General features: G+C 55.4%; 1 protein-coding gene across 9 annotated transcripts in view; it reads left to right on the forward strand.

Annotated features, from left to right (window-relative positions):
- Window positions 1–12,294, forward strand: part of EFCAB8 (EF-hand calcium binding domain 8) — a 67,335-nt gene that overhangs the window by 27,949 nt on the left and 27,092 nt on the right. For all 9 annotated transcript variants that reach the window (XM_028118623.2, XM_088026749.1, XM_028118621.2 and 6 more), the window contains 7 exons: window positions 479–603; window positions 3,044–3,117; window positions 5,457–5,587; window positions 9,623–9,690; window positions 10,005–10,156; window positions 11,535–11,672; window positions 12,139–12,252. In XM_028118623.2, the coding sequence (XP_027974424.1) occupies window positions 479–603; window positions 3,044–3,117; window positions 5,457–5,587; window positions 9,623–9,690; window positions 10,005–10,156; window positions 11,535–11,672; window positions 12,139–12,252 (802 nt within the window). The remainder of the gene's footprint in view (window positions 1–478; window positions 604–3,043; window positions 3,118–5,456; window positions 5,588–9,622; window positions 9,691–10,004; window positions 10,157–11,534; window positions 11,673–12,138; window positions 12,253–12,294) is intronic.

The following is a 12,294-nucleotide window of genomic DNA, read 5'->3' on the forward strand; positions in this document are numbered from 1 at the left end:
GGTTGGGACTCCCAGAAAGCCTCTCTGGAAACAGCCCTGGAAAGATTCCCACTCTGTGTGTCTGTGTCCTCTTCAGCAAGCTGCCCCTCCTGGCGGGGGGGGGGGGTGTCACTCAGTCATCAGTCCCTCTTCCTCCCATGCCCTGAGCAAGTCAGCCACCAAATCCTGGCAGAGGCTTGTCCCGCCAAGGCCGAGGACTCTGGGAGTGTCATGGTCCATCAGTAGGGGTGAGCTGATAATGAGCATCTGGAGGACCAGGACTCATTTGTTTGGGTTTTAAAAGAAAACAGTGATTTCTTTTGGACCTGGTTCACCGATGATCTGGATCTGGGCGGCTGGGCCCATGTTTGTCAGCTGTTGAGGGCAAGGCTGGAACTGCTCTCGCTCCCAGGTGGAGGAACGTCGTTGGACACTGGGAGGGTGGAGGGTTGCAGCTGGTGTGTGCAACCCAGCCTTTTCTGTCCCCACCCCCCCTCAGGTCTGACTATCACAGAGGTGTGTTCTGCTACGGGGACACCAAAGGCAACGTCATCGTCTTCACCTCTGACAATGTGACCCACGGGTTGTTCAACCCCCGAATCCTTCCCAGGACCTCCAAATGGGGTAGCTAAGATGCTGGGGAATTGGGGGAGGGGGGAGATGGCCCTGCCCTGAGGAGCTCTTCCCTCTCCCGCCTTCCAGCTCAGGAGCCCCTGAGGGGCAGTGAGGCCGTATGCTCAGCTCAGAGTGGCCTGTGGGACGGGGTGATGAGAGGACAGCGGGAGCCAGAGAGGGCTGAGGAGACAATCTCTGTGAAGGCAGGAGGTTGCACAGGGGAGGCTGAGGGGAGGGGCTGCAGGACCCTGCTCATCCCAGCAAGAACGAGCCTGGGCCAGCTGTGTGACCCTGGGGAAGCCGCTCACCGGCTCTGGGTCTTGGGATGACAGCACTACCTTTCTCCATGGTCGGGAGGAGGGTCTGCTCTCCTTGGCTGGGAGTGGCCTCTGTTGGTGGGGCTGGGGGTGGGGCAGAAAGGCCTGCGGGAGAGCCTGGCTCAACAAGGGTATGAGCATGCATAAGCACCATGACATCTCTTGAGCACTTGTGTGCTGCGTGCTTTGGGCACATAGCCTCCTCCAGTCCCCCACCCACTGCCAGGAGGGAGCCGCTGCTGCTACAGTCCATTAAGAGAGGCAGAAGCGTGCTTTCGGGGGTGCAGCACTTGCATGGGCCCCACAGGGTAAGTGGCCTGAAGCAGGCGGTCCGCCCCAGAGTCTGAAACTTAACCCCTTGCTGGGCTGTACCCCAGACTGACTGCCTGCTGCAGGGTACTGTTTGGGGCGGCTCTGCCAAGGGCACTGGATCCCAGCTCTGGGGCCTGGGGCTGTTGGGGGCTCGGCTGAGCTGGACCCTGTGCAGGATCGAGCCTTTGGTGCACAGTGTCAGGCCTCTAGGTTGCTTCGTACCCATCTAGAGGAGGCCCCGGGCCACCAGGGGCCCCAGCCCCCAGGGACACTGACTCCCCTTCCACCCAGGACACCAGAGCAGCCCCTTGGGCTTCCAGTCAGAGTTTCTGAGCAGGACACTCTCCAAGGGCTCCCAGGTCCTGGTGATAACCTCTCCTGCTGAGCTTGACAGGGCAACACTCCCCCGACTGGCCAGATGGAAAATGGCTCCTGCCTCGGATACAGCAGTGGGCTGGCACCAGCTCCATTCCTGCCTCATCAGCGGCTGCCCCTGGTGCCTTCCCTCGCGCTGCCCCAACCGAGGCGGCTGTCTGGCTGAGGTCATGCCGTGCCACACTGGGAACTGGTATGGGAGGTTATGGTGGTCTTTGAGCTGCGTGTTGGACAGGAGATCGGAGCAGGTGCAGATGAAGCTGGAGTGTAGGAAGGAGGCCTTCCATGCCACATGTGGCCTGAAGGCTGGGTCACGCACGAAGGTGGGCCCACCAGTGTGTTGACTTGGGAGGAGGTGGACGGACCAGCTCTGTGTGACCTGGTTCCAGTTGCTTAACCTCTCTGTACCTCAGTTCCCTTATTAAACAGGGATGAGCAGACTCAATTCATGGCTTTTCTGTAAGGTGGAAGGAGAGCATGCAGTGTGAGGCACACAGTAAGGGCCAGGTGACTACCTCCCCTGACCTCCCGGGGCCCTCTCAGCCTCGTGGGAGAGGCAGACAGGCAAACAAGACTGCACTGCAGCCCTGGCTCAGCTTTCTCCCTCCTGCACCCTTGAAGGGCCCGCCCCACTTCAGCAACACTCCACCCCTTGGGACTTCCCTTGCCAGATGAGACCGGTGGCTTTGCAGCAGTGAAATGCTTGGCATAAGCCCCTAGGTCCCCCTCTCTTTTCTGCATTTTACCTGGGAGTTTCTCTCAGACTTGAGCCCAGATTGTTCCTATCCTTCTGACCCACCTCCTTAAACCCTGCTCTGCAGGCAGACCCAGGCTTGTTCCCATCACCACTGGCTCCATCTGCCTGTGTCAAACCTTTCCTTGTGCACAGGGGCCTTTCCCTGGAGGCTCCCGGGCCCGGCCGCTGGCCCTGGGAGGTTTCGGAGGCCAGGAGACTCTATAAACACCTCAAGGGCCAGGCTTTGCTTAAGGGCAGTTGCTCCAGGCATGTTTGCTGGACAAGGTGGGGCATGTCGTTTGAGGCATGATGGTAAACTTCCAAATGATCCTTTCCAGAAAGAGTAGAGCCTATAGTCTCAGTTGGTTCTCCAGTCCAGCAGAGCTGGAGCTCCCTGAATGAGAATCACCTTGTGTAGATTGCAGTATGCAGGGGAGAGGGAGGAGTCCGGGATGTAGGGCCAGCTCAGCATGCACAGGCACAGGGGCTCCAGGCAGCAGTGTTTATCTGCCTGGGTCTGTGTTTTGGGTGTTGAGTTCACCCCTCCGAATCCACCAGAACGTGGTAAAGCTTGAACGAGCATTTGGATGGAAAAGCCTTTTGAGACATACAGGAGTCGCAAACCAACTCAAGGTGTCCTCTGGGGTTTTGCTGATCTGGCAAAGGCCGGGAGCTGGTGATGTGGACCTCGGTTTTTCTCTCCTATCAGATCACTGGACCAAAGTTTCTGCACGGAAGCTCCTAAATGAAAAGTCCCCTTTGTATAGGAGTTACCAGCTGAAGGTAGGTTGTATCTTTCCTTGGCCTGTTACCATGGTAATTATCTGTACACACTCACCACTCAAAAATCAGTACAGAAAGTGGGTTTTCCCGCTGGGTTCAGTCTCAGGCCTCAGGGCTTGGTCACTGGGAGCAGTCTGGGGGCCGCTGTTGGATCCTGTGGCTCCTCTGCATGGCTCGTCTCTCTCACCACCTCCATTGCTCAAGCCTGGTCCTGGCAGACACTTGGACGGCTGCAGCAGCTTCTAGCTGTTTCTGCACTTCTTTTCTCCATGCAGTGCTTTGCCCCAGTCAGCAGCCAGGGGAATTAGGAGCTAGAAACAGCCATGTCACTTCTTTGCTCAGAGCCCTACCCCCCCCGCCCCTGGGAGCTTCTCATTGTGTTCGGACAGAATCTTACCATGACCATCAGTACATGAGGTGACCTGGCTCCTAGCCTGTTCTCCATTTTGCCTGCTACTTTGCTTCTTCTCATTTACCCCATGCAGAGACGCAGGCCACCTTGCTATTCTCTGAACACCCCAAGCCTTTTCCCACCACAGGGACTTGTCACACTCTGTTCCCTTCCCTAGGTTCCTGTGTGCCCCTTTTTCTGCTTCCTTTGGGGCCCTCACCAGCCAGCCTGGACCAGCCCCGCCGCCTGCCCCTGCCTGTGTCTCTTCCTGCTGCAGTGCTTATAGGATTCTGACACCAGTGACAATGTGTTTTTCCCACACTGCTGTGCAATTCTTGGACCTCAGCTGGGTGACCTACAGTTCAACTCAGTTCTGACACTATCTACCTGGAGATAGCATCAGATCCTACAGGTTGAGGCTCAGTCCCACAAGACTGCTTCCCCTCGCCCCCCGCCCCCTTGGAGGTCAGTCACAAGTTCAGGTTGTCCCCTGTGCTTCTGACCCACCAGAGGTTCCCATGACCCTCTCTTTGGGTTTGATTAATTTGCTAGAGTGGCTCACAGACCTCAGAGAATCATTTTACTTACTAGATCACCAGTTTATTAAAAAAGGCTACAACTCAGGAACAGCCAGAGGGAAGAGATGCAGGGCAAGGTATGGGGAAAGGGGGGGTGGATAGAGTGTCCCTGCCCTCTCTGGGTGCAAGGCTCGCCCCACATCTCCACATGTTCACCAGCCCAGAGGCTCTCTGAACACTGTCCTTGTGGGTTTTTATGGAGTTTCATTACATAGGTATGATTGATTAAATCATTGGCCATTGGCAGTCAATTCAACCTGCAGCTCCTCTCCTCTCCCCAGGGATTAGGGCAGTGGGACTGAAAGTTCCAACCCTCCGAGCTCATAGTTGGTTCCCCTGGTAACCAGTCCCCATCCTTAGGGGCTTTCCAAAAGTCACCTCATTAATGTAAACTCAGGTGTGGTTGAAAGGGGTTCATTACGAATATTAAGACACCTTTGTCTTATCACTTAGGATATTCCAGGGGTTTTAGGAGCTCTGTGCCAGAAATGGGCATGAAGACCAAATATACATTTCTTACTGTAAATCACACTAACACAGCTTACCTCCTCCCAAATTTGTATTGTCCACCCACTGCTTTCTCGTCCTGTCACCCTCATGGGATTGGCAGCTCCTAAGGACAGGCACTTAGGGTCTCCCTGGGACTCATTCAAGGGGAGTCACTCACAAATACCTTTTTCTCCATCTTCTGTCGGAATCTCATCTTGGGCCTCATTTTCCACCCCAGTTGCTAAGTGTCCCATGTTCTGTTCGGTGCCCTGAATTCGGTGCCTTCATCGTGAGAGAGACTCAGTGAGGCAGTGCATTGAAAACGTAGCTCAGTGCCTGACAACCCCCTCCATTCTTGTCCTGAAGAGGAGAATCCCCGGATTGTGAGACCAAGCACAGGGCCAAACTGCAGAGCCAGAGCTAGAGAATTCAGGGCCCGTGCCGTCAGGCCACCCCCTTGACTGCTGGGTCTCAGCCTTTTGTTGTTCAAGTTGCACCAGATAACATTCGCACACACTCCAAATCATGTCCTGAAACACAGAGGGCAGCGGTGGGGCGGGGAAGCCCCTCTCTCCTCTCTGACGGGGATCCCTGTGGATAAGAGCGACTGCGGGCCTGGCTGACTCCCATCTATCCTTTCTCCTGTGCGGGATGGGGTGGCAGATGGTGCTGTCACATGGGCTGACTTCGCCTGTTCTCTAGCTTATAAGCAAGAGTTCCCGTGATAGCAGACTTGGGTGCTTTTCACCTGTCTCACTGACAAGTGATGGCCCAGGACTGGGCTAGGACCGGGGGACCGTGTGGCCGTGTCAGAACTGCGATCACTAGACGGCATTAGGCGTGCTGAGCTCCAGCCCCTACCACTGCCACTCTCTTCCCAGGCTCTCCATCCCAACTGGTGCCAACAGGTCAAGTTCATCCCCCAGCTGAACACGGTGGCCTCCTGTTCGGCCATTGAGAAGTCCTCTCTGGTGCTGACCATGTTGCCGTCCAAAGCCCCAGAGAGCCCCAAGTAAGGAGCGCCTCTCCCCAGGCTGGAGTTGGGGGGGCTGGCCGGGGGGTGATGTGATGGTGCCCCGGAGGGTCTGGCTTCACCTCAGCCATCTGTGGCCATCCCCACTGAGAGTAGGCCCGCCCCCAGGACAGTGGCATCCTGTGGATCTCACTGGGTTCCGAGAACTTTTATGGAGTGCGGTTTTAATCTTTGCTACCAGCAACAAAAATATAACAAGCCTCTTTTATCCGCCAATTTATACGCAAAACTCAGCACAGAAGCTGGCACATAGGGTAAGCAGACCGTCAGAAAAATATTTTCTGAATGGAGGAATGAATGCGAGTTGCTTTACCTCTGTGCCCCTTGCTCAGTGTCCTCATAGAAGGGGGTGACAGCAGTACTTCTTTCCCTTGTGCCAGAGCTGACTGCTCTTTGTGCTATATGGTCAATAATTGGTAGCACTTACTCTTCGGAGATGGTTCTGATCTCTTTCCTTTATTCCAGGTTCCACTACCCCAGAGTGGATTTTTTTCTGCCTCCCTCCCTCCCTCCCTCCCTTCCTTCCTTCCTAATCAGTGATTAGTCACATTAGTAAGTCTATATACGTAGGTTGACCCTGTAAAAAAGTAAAACATAATAAATAAAGCCTTAATCCTTCCCTTACCCAATCCCCACTGTCTCACCCCGTTCTCAAATGTCTCACTTCTATCATTTTCATGTGTACCTTTTTAAAAATTATTTTTTAATTTTTATTTATTTAATTTTTTAGAGAGAGAAGGTGGGGAGGGGCAGAGGGAGAGGGAGAATCTTAAGCAGGCTCCACACCGATGTGGGGCTCGATCTCACAACCCCGAGATCACAACCTGAGCTGAAATCAAGAGTCTGACCCTTAACCAGCTGAGCCACCCAGGTGCCCGTCATGTGTATCTTTCACTGTGCATTTCACAGTAGGTATTTTCTCCTGAGGGATTTTTTTTTTTCCTTTTGCCTCTCCTGTTTCCTTCTTGCTCCTGGACCCTTCAGGTCTGTGACATTTTGCTCCTGGGCAGGTTGAACCATGAACGGCACCACCCCCCTGTCTTCTTGGGGGAGCAGCTGGGTGAGGCACAGTGGGAAGACTGAGGGCCACTTAGGCCCCATCTCTCTCTGTCTGTTCCTGTCCTGGGATGGTAGGGCTAATTTGGTCCCACTCCTCATTTTACAGATTGGAAACCTGAGACCTTTGAGCAGGGGACGTGTCCCAGGCCTCACTGTACCTCCAGTATCTTGCCAGCCAGAGTCCTCCGTGCACATCCCCACCCAAGCCCCTGGCACTAGCTGCTGGTTGGAGAAGGGGTCCCGGAGAGGGCCTAATGCCGTGGGGAAGCTTCAGTCCTGGCTTCCAGGCCTTGAGTGAGGCAGTGTGGTGGGATTTTGCTTGGAGCTGATTTGCAGCAGAGGCTCAATTCTCTGCTTTGGTGGTAGTATTATCTCATGTCTGTGATACGTGTTTTATTCAGCTTCTTGTTTTATTTATTTATTGGGTCTCAGTGGCAGGTGGACATCACAGGATCACCTCATCCTGGCCGTGAGGGTCTCTGTGGTCTGTCCCTGCTGCCTTCCTAATCTCACCTCATCTACCTTCCTCCTCCAGCCCCCTGTGGCCCCCTTGTGGTTCAGGCATGCTCCTGCCCCAGGGCCTTTGAATTGCTCCTTTCCACCCAGTATGCCCTTGTTTCTTCTTTGTTTTTATTTTTTAAACATTTTCGTTACAAAAATTTTAAACACACAGAAGTAGAGAAAATACTATGATACTTTAATATTACTAGTACCTAGTCCAAGTTAATCTCCCCCCAGTTGTCTCTAACATATCTTTTTACGATTATTTGGTAAGAGATATAAACAAATTCTTAGGTTTTGAGCACAGGAATGGTATGGTTTGATGTGTAGGAGCATCCTTCTGGCTTCTCTGTTGCAAATGGAGTGGGCAGGTGTGGAGATGGGGACTCCAGTGATGACACCATTGTAATAATTCAGGCTGCCTATGATGATGGCCTGGAATCAGCCGGTGGAGATGAGATGGAAGGATTTGAGATACACTCTGGGGGCAGGTTGGAGAATGTATTTATACCCATGAGAGCACGCAGACCCTTCGGGTTGTCTGCATGCAGTACACCTGCCAGGCGGCAGGTGGCACCATTGACTGTTTGCTGGTCTTCAGTTCCTGGCAAGGACCTCTCAGGGCATGGCCTCCACAGGAGGGGTCTGGCATTGTCACCCCCAAACTTTGCCTTTAGAGTCAGCCTCAGCCTCCGAGGCACTGTGGGCCTGAGAGCTTGGCTCCCTGGCAGCCAGCACGCGCTGAGTTCTTCAGATGCTTGCAGCCAGCAGTGAATCTGAGCTAAGGAGCCAGGGTGGAGTTGGAGGGAGCCTGTGCTGGGTGTGTGGACTGATCCACAGCGTCTCCCCTGCTTTACCCTCTTCTCTCACTTCTGCCCCCACCACTGAGTCAAAGCCACCTGAACTGCTTGCCATGGCCTTCTTCCCTTCATCCCCTCTGACCTTCTGGTCCCTTCTCTACACAGCAACCATCTGCAGACTGGTCTCCTGCAGCTACCCTGTCAAAGCCACCTGTTTATTTCCCTGCAGGACCTGTCCCAATGTGCACAGGTCCATCTTCTTTGTCTCTCTGTTCACTTACTTGCTCCTGCTGTTTCCCTCTGGAAGGAAAACTCCGTGAAGGCAGGGGCATCTTCTCTATGCCCCTGGTAATCCCGGAAGGGTGTAGATGCCAGTAAATCTTGGTTGCATGAGTGAGTGAATCAGCCTGAAATAATTTCTAGTGACATTTTGGTGACCATTCTTCCAGAAGATTTCTCTGTGCATATATGCATGGAGGGAGATGTATCTGGTTTGACAATAAATGAGATACACGTATTTGATATGCTCTTCTTGAAAGTTTCAGTTTTTCGAGGAATCCTTCCGGCGGTGGAAGGGAGAGTAGATTTGGAGTGGGAGCAAGACTGGAGGTTAAGAGACCTGCTGGGAGGCTGACGCAGAGATGAAGGGGGTCTAAACTGAGCAAAGGCCAGGGCTCTGGTGGGACGTGGCAACGAGGGTTCGGGGCCCAGCTGGATAATGGGAACGCTGGTGAGGGAGCCTTCAGGATGACCTCTAGGCAACTGGGTTAGGCCCCCAGGGAGTGATAAAGGAGCCAGTTCAGGGGCAGTTCTGTGGAGGGCATGCTGCATTAGAGGGCTGGGGTACCCTGCAATGGGGGCCTCTGAGTTGAGTTTCAAAGGCAGAGTTTGAGTAGAAAGAGCAGGATGTATGGATTAAGGAAGAATAGCATGTGCCAAGGCACAGAGCTTCTGGTACTCTCGGGCTGGACACTCCCGAGACCCCTGCCTGGGCCACCCTGGCCCTCCTGAGCCCCATCCACCCGGCTGCACCTGTTCCTCTCCTGGAGCACTGGCAGCTGAGCCTCCTGCCTCTTCCTGCCATGCCCACCCTGGGTCTGAATCCTGACACCCCCATCTTGCCAGCCTTGTGGCCTTGGGCAAACTCCTTAATTTCTGCTTTCCATGTCCTCATTGTGGCACAGGGCTAATGACACTCTCTAGGGTTATATGAAGGCTCCAGATGATGCATGAGACAGCACCCAGCACGGGAACCAGCACAGAACAGGCAGGGGCACCAGGACCCAGGAGCTCCCCTTCTCCTGGCCTTTAGAATCCCCTCATTTTTAAAAATTTGTGTCATGGGTCAAGGGATGCCTGTCTCAGTATGGTTGAAGTGAGGATCAAGTTAAGTTAAATGTATTACGGCTGTAAGGAGTTGCTCCTGCTTTGGGGGTGCCTTCACCTACAGGTGGGAGGGGGGCGCCTCCTCCATGAGCTGCTGGCTTTGGGCTGCGCAACCGCCCTGCCTGTGGTGCTCCGCCCCGACTTGGCTGCCGGGTGAACCCTGGGTTGCTGCGCTTGCTCCTGTCCTTGGGTGAGAGGTAATGGCTGCCCCCTGGCTTCCCTGCGGCCGTGGCTCCAAGCCCGCAGCCTTCGCCCTTTGCTGTTCTAGGTTTTCAGTGCTGAACTTAAGAAAAGGGATTCTTTGCTTTGATTACTGCCCAGACAAGAACTTAGTGGGTAAGTCATCTTCATGTCCCCCAGAAACCCCAGGCCTGGTGGAACCCGGAGGGAAGGCCGCTGGGGACGTGGGGGGAGGCTCTGTCCGGGCTCCTCTCCCGCCACTCTGGTCGCAGCCCGTGGGCACCTGGGGCGGTGTGGTGACACAGGCTCTGCTTGGCATGATGGGGGAGGCTGTGGGGGAGGAGGGGCAAAGGGGCGGATGATGAGCACAACCCCCCATCTGCCACGCCTGCCTGGGGTCCAGGGCCTGGTCCCAGGAGAAGATCCCAGCATAGGCCCTCCATGGTTGACACCCGTTCTTTTGACCCCAGTGACCGGTGGCTATGACCCCCTCATCCGCCTGTGGAACCCCTTCTTCTCAAAAAAGCCCGTGTGGATGATGAAGGGGCATCAGACTTCCGTGACGCACATCCTGGTGAACAGCAAGAATAGCAGCATCCTCCTCAGCGTCTCCAAGGACAAGGTGCTGTCCTCATGGAGCACAGCTCTTCCACTCGCACGGGTTCCTGTTCCCCGGCAGAGACGATGGCCCTGGGAAAACCACGTAGCTCGGCCAGGCCAGGGGCCGCAGTTGGCGGTAGCCTGAGGCCCAGGGGGATGGTGTGACCTCCCTGCCCATGGTTCCACACCCGGCCTGGCTGCCCCAGGTGGAGTCACCATGAGGGGGCTGGGGTTCTCTGACAGCCCCCAGTAGAGTCCTGCACCCTTCTCTGAGCAGTCTGCCAGAGCTGGGTTCCCATGTCGCCCAGCCTGGTTTCTTGCTCTGTGGTCCTGGGCAAGGCCCTTCCGATTTCTAAGCCTCAGTCCCCTCATCCACAGGATGGGTGGTTGAGAGGTTTAGAGCAGGACTGGCGGGAAAGTGGCAGTGTTGCGGTTGGCACACAGTAGGTGTGCGATACGTGTGAGCCACTCCCTGCCCCCCCTCCCCCCCAGCTCTCCTAGTGACCCCTTCTCGGCTGCCCTGGCTCTCGGGGCCTGACCAGACCTTCTCCAGCGCCCGGGACTCTCTAGTTCTGGGCCTGTCACTTTGCGCCTCTGCACCGATTGGTTCAGGGTACCGCCCCGGCTGCGGGGCTGCTTGGCTGTTCTGGCCAATGTGGGGATGCAGCCAATGGCTCCAGGGGTCCTCCTTCAGGGCACACATTTGTGTCTTCTGGGAATCAGTAGATTGAGAGTTGGCAGGACCCTTGGGTCACCCAGGCCACCCTCCCCAGCACAACCCACACTTTCTGTTATCTGGACTTCTCCCAGTAGCCCCAAGAATTGGGTGTCTTGGCGTCTGCTGAAGGATCTGAGGCTGGAGGGGCGGGGGACCGGGACGAGCTAGCCCAAATCCTCACAGTGGCGATGGGCAGAGGCTGGTTATGGATTGGAGTCATGCCCTTTCCTGCTTACTGCTGATGTCTCCAAGCAACGGACATCCTGGAGGGACTTCTGTGGGTTCCTCAACTTGGGATGAACTCAAGGGGGCTGCTGTGGGGACAGGTGGGCTTTTTGGCAACCCTGTCGGTAGGCACTGTGTGCGGTGCCTGGCTTTAGTTGAGGTAGGCTGGAGGGGGAGCCTGTGATGGTCTGCAGGGGCTTGTGCTGTCTTGCTTGGTCTTCATCCTCAGCTGTTGAGTGGCAGCCACTCCAGCAGGGTTGGGGGGTGGCAGGGGAGCCTCGGTTTCCTCATCTGAGCATAAGAACAGCATCTCTGTGGTACGGTTGGCGTCTGCGCAGTAGGTGTGTGTTGGAAGTACTTGCACTGTGTGGGCCCTCCTCAAACCCCAAGGCCTCAGGCACCCACTGCCTCCCCGCGAGTCCACCCTCAGCCTCTCTGCCCATTTCTCACCCCCCAGAATATCCGCGTGTGGGACATGCAGGACTACATATGCCTCCAGTCCTTCTGTGGGAAGCTTTTCGCCCTGGGGAACTGCCCCATCACCAGCATCTACTTCCACAAGAATGAAGACAGTCTCATCTGTAGCACCTATTCGGTAAGTGCTGTGTGGAAGGGAGTGAGCCCCCCGCTCCCGGGCAGGAGCCGAGAATGCATTCATTAGACACTGCCCCATCCCTCAAGGCACCGAGGAGGGAGGAGAAGAACAGAGAATGACAGTAGAAAATGCTCCGTGGTGGGATGGAGATGTATGCCAGGTGCTTCTTGGAGCACAGAGAATGGATCCTTAGCCTAGTGTGGTCAGGGAAGGCTCCCTGGAGGAGGGGACACTAGACTGATGTTTTAAGCTTCCCAGGAGTTAGGAGGGACACTGGACTCCCAAGGAGAAGGCGTGAGAGGTATCAGCAGGCAGGCTGAGGAGCCAAGAGGCCTCACTGGGCTCAGGTTTGTGTGCAGTCAGGACGTTTGATGTTGCAGTTTATTGGAAGTTTCTCCCTGGGGCCAGTCACTGGGGGCAGAGCCCTTCTGACTGCCCAGCTGCCGGCCTCACTCCTCACCTATAGATTGGGATCCTCAAAGGGTACTTGGAGACCGAGGAACCAGGAAAAACAGGGGAGAAGACCACGACCTACAGCTCACCCGTGTGCGCCGTCCTCTACAGCAAGATTTTTAAGCAGGTGGGTGGGCTGGAGCCGGTCATGCCTCAGGCTGTCAGGAGG

This window comes from Eumetopias jubatus, unplaced genomic scaffold, assembly GCF_037043125.1.
Source record: "Eumetopias jubatus isolate StellerSeaLion01/CBP00866 unplaced genomic scaffold, mEumJub1_p1.0 scaffold_9, whole genome shotgun sequence".
In the NCBI taxonomy this organism is placed as follows: Eukaryota; Metazoa; Chordata; class Mammalia; order Carnivora; family Otariidae; genus Eumetopias; species Eumetopias jubatus.